General features: G+C 36.9%; 1 protein-coding gene across 12 annotated transcripts in view; it reads left to right on the plus strand.

The window, feature by feature from the left end:
- Window positions 1-15,508, plus strand: part of LOC105394379 (probable nuclear hormone receptor HR3) — a 98,788-nt gene that overhangs the window by 60,647 nt on the left and 22,633 nt on the right. Inside the window, exons 1-2 of one of the 12 annotated variants that reach the window (XM_011566287.3) lie at window positions 7,747-8,168; window positions 8,346-9,202. The exons of 9 other annotated variants lie outside the window; for them this stretch is intronic. In XM_011566287.3, the coding sequence (XP_011564589.1) occupies window positions 8,899-9,202 (304 nt within the window). In that variant the 5' untranslated portion in view covers window positions 7,747-8,168; window positions 8,346-8,898. Of the gene's footprint in view, window positions 1-7,746; window positions 9,203-15,508 lie in introns of those variants that run through there. 2 more of the 12 variants (XM_048627760.1, XM_011566316.3) reach the window with 2 other exon arrangements.

Genomic DNA, 15,508 nt, shown 5'->3' on the forward strand with positions numbered 1-15,508 from the left:
CAGCTGATCTACACAAATACATAGATAGATACATATTAAATATAAATATCAACACCCAAGACCCGAGTACAAATATCTGTCTCTAAACAAATATCTGCCCCAGCCGGGAATCGAACCCGGGACCTGCGGCTTAGCAGTCAGGGTCACTAACCACTACACCAGTCGGCCGTTTTATTTGCCCTGCATTGCCCTTTTTCCAACACCATGTACCCGTATATCGAGCCTATTTTAGGTTCGCGCAAGGCCGTCGGACCTTAGAGGCCGTTCACTGGAGGTAACTTGGCCGGCTGTTGACCTCAAGGGTGTGATGGCATGGTGGGCGATTTATAGAGTCTCTAGGTCTATGCTTGATAGCCAAGTTAAGTAGTTTTTCTTTCATCATCATCAGTGTTCTATCGCCCATTGTTGGGTGTAGGCCTCCTTATTTGTACGCCAATTCTTCCGGTCCTGTGCCGCTCTGGTCCACTGCTTCCTTTTTCTTTAAAATTGTTGAAATTATAAAACAGCCATTCTTATAATAATATAGGAACAGGTGCAATGTGCAATTGTGCATACGTGTAACTGTATAGGTACTATGATCCCACACCCAAGACCTGAGAAGCAATAGGATATATCTGACTTAAACTGAGTTTAGATTTGTTATGTTTGCTATAATCTCTACATTTGGTAGACGGATCGGAAACAAAAAATTATCAAATATAGGGATTTGTTCTTTATTCTTGTTATACAAAGGTTGTCTGGAAGAGATTGCTTTTAGCGATAAAACTGCCATTAGAGCATCTCTGTTAATTTGTTTTTTTCTTTAAATAGTCTATGTATTTTACCACTTCTGTGCAAAAACCTCCCCTTTAATTTTCCACTCATCCCGATCCAATGCGGCTACCTCCCAATCCGGCAATGTTATCTAAGTTATATTTATGTTTTGTTTTTTGATTGTGTACAGCTGGGATTCGAACCCGAGACCTACAGCGCAACATTCACATTAACTAACCATCCGTCAGCTTTGCCTATAAGAGGTCAATATAAGGGTCACGCAAGGCCGCCTTAGGGGCGTTCACAGCAGTTCAGCAGACCCGGGGTAACTTGGCCGAATGTTGACCCCGGGGTGTGTTTTGAACGCATTTTACCCGACTTCGACGGAGCTTTTAAGAACGTTCGACAAAAAGAGGGGTTGTTAAAAGTTTAAAGTGTCTGTGTATCATAGAGTATAATATCAGTGTATTTTTTGTCTCTGGTAGCGTAGCTTCTAAACTGCTGAACCGATCTTCGATTTCTGTTTTTGAGTCATAGGACTCATAGGTAGCGTATGTTCATCATCTTGTATGTTCTTAGCCATATTTCATCAAAATCGGCTTAGCTGTTCAAAAGTGAAGCGTCTTTTAGATAGCTAGAATTGTATATCGGGGGTTTTTAAACGTTGGTTAGGTTTATAGGAGCTGTATAGTATGTCTAGTTATCTACAGACACAAATGCACACACTATTAAATACGAAAATCACGACATCCCTTTTTCTATTGGTGGTTAAAAAAAGTCACTTCAGGAACAGCATGGCACAGTAACCGGAGGTGTGTGAACCGAGTGAGGTAAGAAGGTCGTATGTCGACCCTTCATCAGTTCAGTTTAGTTCATTCATTCATACAGCTCGGGTTATGGGCCCGGCTATTGACTCTTCTTTAGGGAAATAATAAATGTACAGTAGCGTATGTGTTATTTATATTTGTTTTTTTTGAAAACCATAAATAATTTGAACATTATTGTTTAATCGTCCTAAAGTGCGAGTATCTGATCATTAAGAAGAAAAAAGTAAAAAGTACGACCAAATGGCGTAGTGGTTAGTGACCCTGACTACTGAGCCGATGGTCCCGGGTTCGATTGCCGGCTGGGGTAGATATTTGTTTAAACACAGATATTTGTTCTCGGGTCTTGGATGTGCCCGTAAAATGGCAATAGGCCCGCCCCCTTTTACATTGGGACTAACATAGCACTCTGGCGAAAAGTGGGTGCAGCAATGCACCTCTGCCTACCCCGCAAGGGAGTACATTAGTACAAGGCGTGAGTGCGTGTTTTTTTTAAATTAATTAAAAAGTAAAAGTATAAAGTATTTATTTCCATAAAACACGCACTTACAGTGATTTCATCTGCAAATTCCGCACTAGGCGAACCTGTAGAGACTAAATTGTCCTTCATGAGTCCACAAATCAATTTACTGCGATTGGGGGGTAGCGGGTAAATAAATATATTTAATAAATAATAATTTTTGGCATTTATTTTAATTCTATACAGGATATTATTTTTCTGTATATTTTACACGAATTTCCAAAAGTCGTAGAACAAAAGTTATTCAGCATGACTCCCAGAGTCCCTTTCATATTAGTATACCCTTTTTTCAACATTCCGTATTTAGAGTTAAAAAACATTATTATTGCGCATTCGTTTTAATGCTACGGCTAAATAAATTATTAAAAAAATCACCTACAATAAATTCGAGCCAATAATACCAGGCAATCATGAAACACAAGTAGATACAGTATCTCACGGCTGACCTCTGTGACCCGTTCAAATTTTTCGCGCACAAATTTGGGTTCATCTTGGGTGCGTTGACCCCGCCGAGATGACTGAACTCCCGATTCCTGACCTATACTTCCTTTTGACATCAGAACAGTGTTCTTTTGACTTGGACTAAGGGAAGTTTAACCAGGGGGTGTTAAAAAGGGTTTAGTATTTTTTAAATTTTCTCCTCCACCCACAGGTTGTCTGGTAGAGATTGCTATAAGCAATGAGGCAGCCTGCTACTTTTGTACCGTTTTTATTTTCGTAATTGTTGGTTTTGATGCTAATAAAGAGGATTATAATTGCATAATAAGCTGAAAGGGGGTGACTCAGGGGGTATAGCCAGATCTATATCTATAGGGGAAATAAAGTTTTTTTTTTTTTTTAAATATTTATTTTATTTAGAGACTTTGATCATACATGAACATGACAGTCCCATCGTAACTTATTCTAAGACTTAACTTACGCTTACAATGTAGAATCTAATCTTAAGGATGTACAGTGTTTAACATATTTATACACGTACATTGCTTGTATAAATATGTTAAACACCGGAAATAAAGTTGTTCAGAATACTTTTCAATACCTGTAGATAGCTTGACATAATATGTATGAATATGACAGACTTTTAGATATGAAGCTCCCTATCGCGAATTAATTTTGACAATGAGTTTTAGATTCAAATTGTATTGAATTTGGCGCTAATTACTTATTTTTGACTTCGCGATAGGGCCGCTGGCATCTGTACACGTTTTGGTATGTAAACGTCAAAGTTTAACAACCTGCACAGTTACACAAAAGTTATAATTACTGAATTGCTACAAATACTGTTTGAATTATTTTTACATTGTCGCGTGTAAAAGGTGGTGGGTGTTTGTTTTTGAGCATTTGTTTAAAGTTTAAACTATGAATCATACTTCGAAAGCCGATTATTTTTCACATTTCAATAAATTATGGCCAGTAGGTATCGAATGACAAGACCGTAGCCTGGCCATTAAGTCACAGAATAATAACTAGTAGGTACCTGATTAAGTTTAAAAAACAGAAATAGAAACTTTTTTTTTCATCAATCATCATAATTAAAATAAAGATAATGATAGAGCCTTTATTAAGAAAATAACCCTTTTTCGCTAACTTACTTTCCATGCAGGCTGTAGAAATAGATATGCGAGTTTTCTTTTTTTTTAATTCACACCTATTTTTATCGTCACTGCCAGTAGCACAAATATTTTAAAAATATGTTTCTAAATCTGAGTGGCCAGTCGTTCTCGTTTAAAGATTTTGATGATAATTTGACGTTGCCGATGACGTAAGGGTGACGCTGAAATTTCGGTGTCGTTGGACCCAGCTGCGGCCATCGCCCTGTGTTGATAATACATGTGATGTGTTGATTTCATATCAGTCACCACCTAATGTATTTTTAAAGATTGTAAATCTAGATTTTTTGGGGAAATGTGTTGACTTGATGACGTTTCATGATTGAGTAATTAAATTAAGTATCCAATTTTAACGTAAGTATAAAATTACGATATCCTTTTCATTTTGGTCAATGATAGTTCGACTGTGATTATTACGAGACTACTGTGAATGTGTGAATACGATTAAATTATGAGGAAAGCCGAGGAAAATTTGCAAACAGGCATAATTTTATAACATCAATCTAAATAAAAATGTATGCTCAAAGGTTCGAATTTAAATCCTCTTGCAGCTTTCAGCCATATTTATTGCGAAATATTCTAAATTAAAAAAAACACTTTATTCTTTTTTCTTCTTATTCATAATTTTTTACGCGCACGGGGTCATCCTCCTTGCAGCGTCATCTATTTATTGCGCAATATTCTAAATTCAAAAAGTAACGTCATTCGCTCGCGAATATTCGCGCCCCGCCCAAAGCGGTCTCGAGGCGTTGAACCTTATTTCGGGGTTCGTCGCCCAGCTAGGCTCCCGATCAACAGATACGGCGGAAAAACACGGAACTGAAACTGAAAAAAAAACATCGTAATTGGTGGAATACTTTTTTTTTGCCGTTTTTGGCGACGTTTTATCAGTTAAGCAGTCGTGATTTTTTACTACAGGGCATTTTACAGCCAGTAGGTACTATAACATTTTTAAAAGTTTTTTTGTCAAATTGGTATATAAACGCCTTATTAAGGCTAACATTACAGAATCGCTAAGGTTCCGTGCTGTACCGTTGTCCGAATTCTGTCGATAACGCGGCACGACCAATATCGATCCCGTTTTCATTAGCCGATGACAGTTCGGAAATTAATGTCCCCTTGTCACGCGTTTCGGCGCGAAACATCCGTCGTGACGGGTCATTTATTCGAAAGAAAATCGAACCGACCCGAGCGAGCCGAACGCATTAATCGAATCGCAAAATTTCGAATTTCACGCTCATTGGCTGTCAAACTGAAAAATGCATTTAAAAAAAGAAGCGCCAAATTGATTTGCTGGCTCGAAAAAGAGTTCGGACCCCACAGAGTATATTTACATTTACAATGCAAACTCCTTTGAGAAAAAAGTCGAGTCATCGTCTGGAGTCTGGATTGATAAATTTGAAATAAGAACCGGGAAGCGATTGGCCAGTGCGGCGATAAGCCGGGCCGGTTCTTGTACAACCCACGTGGTGATTGGGTCAACGCCTGCTCCACTGTTCGCTCAGGGTTCGCTGAACGAACTCGCGCACACTCGCTCGGTTCACGCACACAAGTGCAGCTCACTTTACTCTGTGAGTCTGTGATGATGATGCTTAGGGCGGCAGGTGACTAATTGTTTTTTTTATTCAGTTAAAAAAGGTAGCGTGTATGTCGTGTGTATTTTTTTAAAGCAAAAACAATGGTGAATACGTAATTACTGTTTAATTTAAAAACAAAAAAAATATAAATTTTAGCTAATTCGAATTTAACATTAATTGAGTTAAAACTTAAAAAAAGGTACCAATACCAATATGGTGTCTTCAGAATCGCTAGCATTGTTATGCCTTTGATTTTAATCACACAACTGTATTCATGTGCTTTTTATGTCACAAAAAACACTGTTCACAGATTAACAATGTAGTGAGAGGTTTACTGATTCTGATTTTCATTTGGAATACTTAATTGCTAACGGTACCTTTGTGTCATCTCCGGTAGTGGTAGCAAAACAGGATTCTATATCATGAAATGTATACTTCAGTAAGCTGAAAATTGTGAAAACGGAAATACTATTGAGGGATACGAATAAGTTTAATGAATTTGATTCGTCCGGTGCTTCCTGGGCTTCAGCAACTGACGCTTAACTGACTTCCTTGCCAACCCTGGTCCATACGATGTAACCCTGCTCAAGGTCATGCATGTGACAAGACTGACAAGACAAAAAGTGGAACATGAAACACACTGTTAGTTAAATCTCTGAAACACAAGCAAAACTATTTGCCGACTAGTTTTTGAACTTGGCTTCCTTGCATTCCACCTTAAAAAGTGACCTAAAAATTCAAAATGGTGTCACAGGTCTGCTTGCCGTTGAATCTAGGTTATTAAGTTTATACTAAACTGTTGAGTCTGACCCTCTACACCCATGGTTCCCATAGTTAGTTTAAATTGTTTGTCCAAGTTGAAGATAAGCTAGGGTTTTGAAGTTCAATCGAATTTATCTAAAAATATGTTTGTATGTTGTAATTTTTTATTTTATTTTATTCAATACTGTTTGTTTGCAGATAAATATGTTTTGAATAAAATATGCTGCTGTTAATTTCTGAAGAAACTTAGTCAATATTGGTAGTTTGATGAATTCCATATAAGTACATCCCCTTTTGTCGGTTGGTGTTCTGTTTGTTGTCTTTAACAATAAGGATTAGTAAGGATCTACTTCCGTTTTCAGAACTTTATAGTTGAACTGTCTGTACTTGTTTGCTCCTACTTATAATAAAAAAATATGAAATTAATGACTTATTCTTGTTTCAATTTCTTTAACTGTGTATATTTTTTTTTTCTTTTTTGATTAGATTTTGATGGTTTTGCCGCATGCAAAATAAAAAATGATTTGGTCGTTATAATTTTAGAAAGGCTCAGTCAATGAGGAGAAAAAATGGCAAAAAAAACTCCTCAAGAATCCTATTTACAGGAAGAATACATTTACTTTCAGATAATTATGAAAAAAGCGTGAATGAAAATGCTGTATTTCGCCTAAGTCCAAGTGTGGGAAATATATCGTTTGTCATTAGTCAATTATATCAATGAATAGAGGTTTTGCAATTGAACCATAATGAGATGAGATGACTAGGGTTTAAGTAATTTAAGAGTATGACCGGGCCACGTGGACGAAAATCGATAGGTTATTCGCCTGAGGAGGGAAGGAGACAGAGATATGTGACGTCACATCTTCCGTCTCACTTCAAGGTCGCCGGCTTTTCGGGGGTATTCGCCTCTTGGGAGTTTTTTTAACGGAATTTAGATGGAAACTCTTTGGCGGAGGATTTTTCTTCTTCGTCTGCATATTTGACCTTGGCCGTTTGAAAAACCTAATTAGCTATGCAGGTATGATTGGTGATTTTTAAGCAATACTAACTTAATTATTTACCGTTAAAATCGTGTAAAGAATGAACTATCCTAATTATTATTGAGTTGGCGTATACTCGTAGGCAAATACTTAGATGCTTATAAGAAAAAATATAAGTATATAAAAAATCATACTTTCTGACAAGAATTGCGTCTGTATTAGATAACCTTATAACGGCAATACAGTAAGGGTAAAGCCTGCTGTTACTGTAATAGCAGACGCGGCCGATTCATTTCCCACAGAGATCAACAACCCACAATCAAGCGATGAACCCATTACCTATTTCAAACTCATTCATTCAAAAAGTTCCGTAAATTCCTTACTTTTTTTTACGTCATATTCCGCGATCATAGCCAGCCAGCACTTATCTCACATCTCCAGAATAAGAACTGCATCCGATTATCATCGGCGATTCCGAATTCAAATCTGTTGAGTTCAACAGCATTTCACCGAAATCTACTTTGTTTGGGTCTCGGGGTCAACGCACTGGGTTGACGCCCGCGCGCCTGTGTGCGCGGCCACTGTTCGCGACACGACCACCGCACCCACACACACAAACAGCCGGTCTTCCAACGCGTAAAAGCTCCTTAATTTCTTCATTTACTCGCCTCCCTGAAATTAAAAAAGCAAGCCGTATCGATATTCGGGCGGCTGGAGGGTGTAGGCTAGTGGACGCGCGAAAGAATTTCCTTAATCGGCCGTTTTTGAGGTTACATTTTCCGTGTTGAGCGTGAACCTGAGGCTACTGAACTATGGTCGGCTAGAGTTTGATTATTCGGTTCTCGGCGAGTCGGATGAAAAAAAATTACACGAATTTTTCGTTGGCCCGGGTGGTGATTCGACAGTGCGTCAGTCAGCACCCGGCCGCCGTGGCGTGAACACCTCGCCTGCTCAGTTGCAGTCGCGACCCCGAGTTGTGCTAACAATCCATAGTACAAAGCTAACGTACAAATTTTTTGCAGTGACGTGAATTTTATAAATTAAAAAAAAAAGTGACAGTGCCTTTAAAAAGTGGAAGTGCCAGGATTATTGTCTCTGGATGAACGGAACGGTGACTGGTTTTAAAATTGGAAGAGTTCGACGTAATGGATGGTGGTGGTTTTAAATAATTGAGCGCAGTTCGGTTATTTAAAATCGTTCCTTTTTCAAAATTTTCGCACTCACTCTGGAAAGCGATTGGCATTTTCAAATTTCCTCCGAAACATAAAAGTTTTTGTAAACTCAAATTCTTCTTTGCTGCTCTGTTTTTCTTCTTACAGATTGTTGAAATAAAATACAGTGACCGGGAACAAGACCAAGAAATTAAATACAATAAAACAAAACAGTGCCTTAATGTAGAAAACATATTAAAGAAGAAAGAAGAGATTAAAAAAAACACCACGGAGACAAAATGCCAAAAAACTTACTGCTCTTCAAAAAGTTAATACCGGAGCTGAATTTTGCAAAGAGAAACCTCACTTCCCCGTTGGGTCGAAATATATTTATCAGCTAAAAAAGGTGCTTAAAAAACAAAAGTACTTCAAATCATCAACATAGTTGAAAACAGTTAACGTGCCATAAGTCAAAAACAGTTTATGGTAATTTAAAAACAAAACAGAGTTGCCTTACGACAAAGTCGACTTTTCAAAAAAGGAACAGCAAATTAGAAAAACCAAACCAGACAACAACAACAAAAAAACAGTGATACTAGTGATTAAAAAACCAAACGAAATGCGAATCCAATTCGCGGTGCGCACACAAAAATACTTACCGAAAATAACGTAAAAACTTTTTTCACCTCCAAAAAAAGAGAAAGAAAAAACTTTCGCGGCAATGAACAACAATCAATTCTGTGACTTATTCGGCTCGCAATGGCCGCCGGACCCTAACGGCGGGCACTCGTCCTCCACCATGATGCACCCCCACACGCCGCCGCTTCCCCAGGGGATGCAGCTGAAGCGGGAGCCCCATGATGTGAACATGCACTGCTCCCAGGGCATGGGCATGGGCATGCAGGACATCACATCAGGGTCCGTCGCTGACAGCACGTCTCCGCCGCCCGGCAGCAGTGATGGAATGTTCGGATCTTCCATCTCTGGAATGTTTATGGACAAAAAAGCGGCTAATTCTATACGAGGTATTACTTTTTTTCATTTTGTTTTTATGTTATTTATGCAACTGTTGTTACGTGTTCTTTAAGAGCAGACAGATTTCATAACTATCGGGCTCATTACTCTGAAGCAAATGTTTTTTTAACGGAACGCATACCAAAAAGATGAATGTCAGTCTAAATGGTAGCTATGCGGCCAATGAACTCGGTCGACTCAGCTTCCCAAATAGCTAGACTAGACTTCCAGGCTGTTTAGGCTATGACCTTGCAGTAAATAAAGGTCAAACGCCCACCCCGAGACGTTTTGACCTCATTGCTTGAACTTTTTGGTGATGTAGTTGTGAGGGCTGGTTATAAAATTTAAAAAGAAAGTTTGAAACAGTTTTCCTTGTTCTGAGAATGACTGAATGTAAAAAAAATACTTACAGCATTTCTTGGGGTTGTATTTGAAGTGTTTTAAATTATTATTTAAAGTTTCCAGTTGAATTAAAAGTGTTCTTATCGGTAACTAGCGCAACAGAACTCAGTCAAAATTTTATTTGTCAATTGATATTGCTATCGTAGTTGCACGCATTGGAAATATTTGATTCCAAAGTTCTTACTAAAATAAATATACCTTAAATATATAATACTCACATACCTTCATCCAATTATGTCATGGCGATCGAATGATGTAGCGGTTCGATTCCCAGCCTGGGCAGATATTTGTTATAATAAAACAAATATTGTAGATTCCTTTAGATTTCATTAACCCATCGACCTAAAAGGAGTGGTGATGGTGATCTATGGTTCATTGTATATGTATCTGCATCTAAGAGATGGCTCATATTTTATATAATTCTCTGCTGCTATTACATTAAGTAAAAACTTTTCCTAACACATTTCCGGCATCGTGGAACAAGTGATTATTAAGTTTAGTATTTTCCAAAACAGTTTTTATTACATTCCGAATTATGTCAACGTATTCAAACTTTATTGAAAATTGTTTATTATAACTTCTGATTTGCGATTACCTAATTCTAATTTCACTCTTCCTATCACAGTCTTTGTTCCTCGGCCTTCCTCATCATCTTCCCAGCTAACTCCACCGGCACATTAGCTATCAAAAATCCTAAAGCAGCATCGCTTATCTGTCAAACACCTGTCAGTTCCATATAAGTCACGGCAGATTTGACTGATAAGCAATTCTGATTTAAGGATTGCCGATTGCTAATATTCGCGAGCAAAGAAACCGTACCACTTACAAAATTCCGACACTAAATGAGCTCAGTTTTTAGAATATTTGAACAAATGGTTTACGTTTTTAGTTGGTAATATTCTGATGCCCTTTTAAATGTACTTCAATATTGCTGAATGCGAAATTAAGCTAGCCTTTTCCAGTTAGGAGTAATTTGGTGCGTTTCTCCCTGGAACTTTTTCATTGCCTGTGAGTAAATTAGCCCCGCTGTACTTTTGCATTTTCCTTCCCAAGAAAATATGCGTCCTATTATATAGTTTAGGCACTTTATTTGCAATTAGCACATTATCTGTTTTGCCCTCAATTGCATTCGAATGTTTGTGTCCCACTTCTGATTATTTTCCGCGTCTCACCGTTTGGTTTCTTTGTTTTGTTATTTGTGTTAATCGTCCCGCAAATTTGGGTTAGTGAGATCTGTCATGATGTGAGATAGTGGGATTATGCTATGTGGCTATATTTTATTCTATAAAGTATAGATAGATAGGACAGGTGTACTGTTTATTTGTACACCAAGGAAAAACAACAAATTCTACATCACAACTAAATTAAGGAACAGGAGACGGACTTAAAGCTAATAGCGGATAATATAAATAGTTTTCCCGACAACCTTTGGATAGTCAGAAATAGGATACAGTGTTCTTATTAAAAGTGATACGGAACAAATTGTATTAATAGCCAATCTTTATGGCAAGCAACTCACAAAAATACCATAGTGGAACCAGACTCAAAGTCTGATGACCTGAAAGTTGAATTAATTTACCTATAAATTAGATAACCTATGTTATTTTGGATTCTGTAAATTTTTGTATGGACCTCATACCAGTTATGAACTTTCATAAATTCATAGTCAATAGCGGATATCGTTATCAATTTCTGGCATGGGCCTATAGGTCAATGATATATATGTGCGTGAAAGGTGTAATCTGCCACAAATGTAAAGCTATATAGTTATAGATAGACATTACCTATTTTATTCAGCAAGTGTTAGGTAAATAGGTAGGTACATTAACTTCAGTACAGCGAATTTGTAAAATATTCATACCAATTATCATGAATTGTGCTAGTAACTTTGCTAAGATAGGTATAAAAGTCTATTGATTTTGCAATTTATTTGTCAGCAAAATATTAAAATCCATAATAGGCATTTGCTGAACACAAATCCAAAATGCAAGATAGTCAGAAACAAGTAAAAAAAACAACTTTCTTAAAAACAAATGACTACACAAAAAAATAACACACAACGAAATTATATCACTCATTTTATTCGACTAATCATTGGAATGTCATAACGAAAAACCTTAAACTCGATTCGGTGTCGTCCGGAAATAGCCCGTAACTGAAAGTGGTCAAGATTCTTTTTCGTTTGCCTCTAGCTGTCGGTTGCGATGTTGTAACCCGGTTATGGGCTAACACGTGTCGCCAGGTCATTGACACCGGCGCATTTTCGGTTGCACTTTGGGCGAAGACCAGAGACAATATGTGAAGGTTTTTTTTATTACTTCAAAGCCTATTGTTGATGGTCTGTTATGTTTTCTTGAGAGAGCGTTTTGAGCAGCCTCTTACAATTTTATTCCAACTTTTTTTTTTTTTTCATTTTTTAGTACGTAAGCAATATAGGCTTGTATAAAAAAAGGATTAAATGCAGAATGCGGCAAAGCCAATGGTAATGATTTTAATTCCAATTGCACTAACAAGATAACATAAATCCACCAAGTGTGCCTGTTTAATCCGTTATTTCAGTTGACGCTAAATTGATATAAACCTCTAAAGAGTTCAAGGTTACATTATTTAATTTAAAACGATATTATGTTCCAAATTGTTCAGGTTTTTTTTTAAATGTGAAAAAACTCCCTTTGTTGGTTGGTCCATCAAAATGCTGTCTGGTAGAGATTGCTATGAGCAATAAGACTGTCCTTAATTTAAATTTTGACAGATAATTCAAGATTTTGCAATACCTAAGCTACTTTAGCTAGGTTACTTATCTGCTTTAAACAAAAATATTTATGTATCTTTATTCAATTTAGCAGAGGCAAGAAGTCAACAAAAATTAAATCAAAATCAAGTCAAAACAATAATAAGTGTCAATGACCCGAAATTCCTTAAAGAGGCGTGTTTGTGACGTCACGATGTCACTGAATCAGTGACAAATGACAATGACAAGTGACATATAAATAGCAGTGTCACTTTTTATTTCGCTGCATACCACCTACCTCCTAATTTGGGAATGCAGATATTTTTAATTGTTTGTTGTTTTGATATTATGATTGTATTCAATTGTTTTCTTTTCGAATTCAATTAAAATTAATTTAGATTTTTGTTGATTCAAATTTTTTATTTTTTTATTTGTTATGTTATAAGTATATGGTATGTGGATAAATATGATTAGACATGGGCAGGGTTGGGCTAATATTGTGCGGTGGTGGCAACCACACTGTACAATAAAAAATTAAAGCTACTTTTCCTAAACCAAAAGTACAAGTTTTTCGCTTGGGGCTAAATAAAAACAAAGTGAAACTATAAAGTGATTCCATAAAAGAAATTCAAGGAACCGCTATAACACTTCCATTCTCAATTACATTACATTAGAAGCTTGAACTGCTAAGTGACCAGTTTAACTGGAGCTCTACAAGCGTTCTATGTTACCCCGGAAAAGTCCTTTTTATGTAATACATAGGGAGGGGCAGCAGATCTTAATTAAATGGCGGGTTTGTCAAGTAGGCTCACCATGGGGTTTGATTTTAATGGGACTTACAGTTTTCCGTTATTCTGCAAAATTAGTAAAATTTAATGGTTTTTTTTACTAGATCATCCGTAGTAACTTTTTACCCAAGCAGTTTCATTCCTAGACAGTAAAGCAATTTAAGTTCTGACGTACACTCACATAATACGTATTGTTAAACACGTCACGTTACCAAATAACCCTCACTATCGATTAAACACAGAAACGCCAGAAACTATCGTCTTACCAACTATGTGGAGCATACTCGCAGTATGTGTGTCACCCATCACCTTTTTCATTCAAGAAGCCGCTTCCGGTCTCAAAATACGCGCAAAACATGGCCGCCCTACAGCCTGCCACCTAAATATAAACTCCTGCGCATCCCGCGCCGCCGCCGCCGCCGCCGCTTGGCCGGTCGTCGCCCTCTGACGTCACATATCGTCACGTATAGTCTGACTAACATGTGTCGGCGGTGGATAGATCTTGCAACTTTTTTGTTTTTAAATTTGAATTTAGAATTCTTTTCGTTTCTTGGAATAAGGAAATTGTTCGGTAGGATAGGAATATTTAAAGTTCAAGATTGCATAAGATATTAGACACTGAAGTTATAATCTATTGTTTAAATTACAAAGTAATTGTGTTATAGGAATCGCCTGTTAATTATTATTAAAAATATTAGCTAGAGTCTTATCGACCAGATGGTAAACATACTTAGTAACTCATGGATCAATATTGCACAACGACTGTGTATCTTAAAAATACATTAAACTAATGTTTGAGCCACTCATAGCTTCCACGTGTAACAGATAAAAAGAAACCTATTAATTATGATTATATAGGACATTCCCGAAAATATTAATATGTATTAAAAGAATATTATTTCTTAAATAGGCTGTATACCAAATAGATTTTGAGCAAGGAGGTCATAGTTTAAAAATGTTACAAAACGTCTTTAACAATGAGTCTTTAGTTTAAAACTCAAAACAATGTTTAAAGTTGCTCAACACACAACGGTTGTTGCTGACGACGCGTCAGCTAAAGATTATGTTGCAACTGCATTGTCATCGATTTTAGTTTCAACTTTGGCAACGTCCTACTGTGACAAAATTTACCAACCTATCGGCACAATTTACGCTTGCAAATTTTACCACTTCATTCTGAATTTTTAACAAAAAGTTTTTCAAGGCGCTAAAAAGGAGGCGCTAAAATATTCTGAAGTCATTTTATATAAAAAAAGAAGAACGCGTCCCGTAACCCGACGTGCCCCGCTGCACTCAGCTGTCGTGACGTCAGAAGCAAATGACCGCACTGACAGTTCAACGTTTGAATATCGAACTCGGATTGTCTCACGCCACGTGTGACGTCACAGTGCAACGGTGCTCGCTTTGAATTTAGAATGTTAAGTGGCCGGAAGTGCGACTCTTAGAACATGGAAGTGCTTAACTTTTTCTTTTGAAAAATTTATGGCTGGCTGGTAGTCTGGAAAATGTTTTTCTTTAATCTTTTTAGTATCTATTCTGGTTTCATTTAGTTTTGTTAACCTAATACTACTGGATCTAAGCTTCAATTCAGAAGCCATCCAGTTATTTTATGATATCAAAGTGATACCATGTGAAATATTCCCGCACATACCTAATTAAGTTATTCACAAGTTACTTGATAGACCTGTGAGAAAACTCCAGCTCAATAACTTTATAGTTTACAGCTTTACAGCCTAATTCATATTTTCCTGCTAATAGTTTTTCCCACCATCAATCCATTCACAAAAAGCCGACAGAAACAGGTCTGCCCTTTATAAACTTGAGATGCCTTACACACCCACAGTACCTCGTCACCGCTACGGGTGAACGACCTTCGGGCCAGCCCTCCGAATGGATGCGTTCCGAATTTGTGAAAATTACGTAAAAAATATAAATTTGTAAGAATAGTTTTTTTTGCTATCTATTTTGTTGAAGTACCTAACTTTGGTTTTTGGGGCACAGAAATAATATGAAAAGTTACAAATAAGATTTTAAAAATATATTTTTGATATTGTCGATTATTTTAGGAAGAAAATACATTAATTTCAAAGAATTACCTACTACTAAGAATTACATAAAAGAATGATTAAAGTCCATCTATAAATGTCTGAGTTATAAATACTCCTATATTGATATTTTGTAATAACACCCCTCTTTTTCCGTCGGGGGTTAAAAATAACTCTTCGTCAACCTGTGCTGGCAATGTATCAGCCATTAGCGCAATGCCAAATTTCTCTACATTATATTTTTGTTTAGTAAACTCTTTGAAAACAAAACACGCGCTCCGATTTAAAAAGCCAAAGTTCCAAGTTCAAAAATTTTCACGCATTCAATTTGTCAAGCGTTTAGGAACGCCG

This window comes from Plutella xylostella, chromosome 2, assembly GCF_932276165.1.
Source record: "Plutella xylostella chromosome 2, ilPluXylo3.1, whole genome shotgun sequence".
NCBI lineage: Eukaryota > Metazoa > Arthropoda > Insecta > Lepidoptera > Plutellidae > Plutella > Plutella xylostella.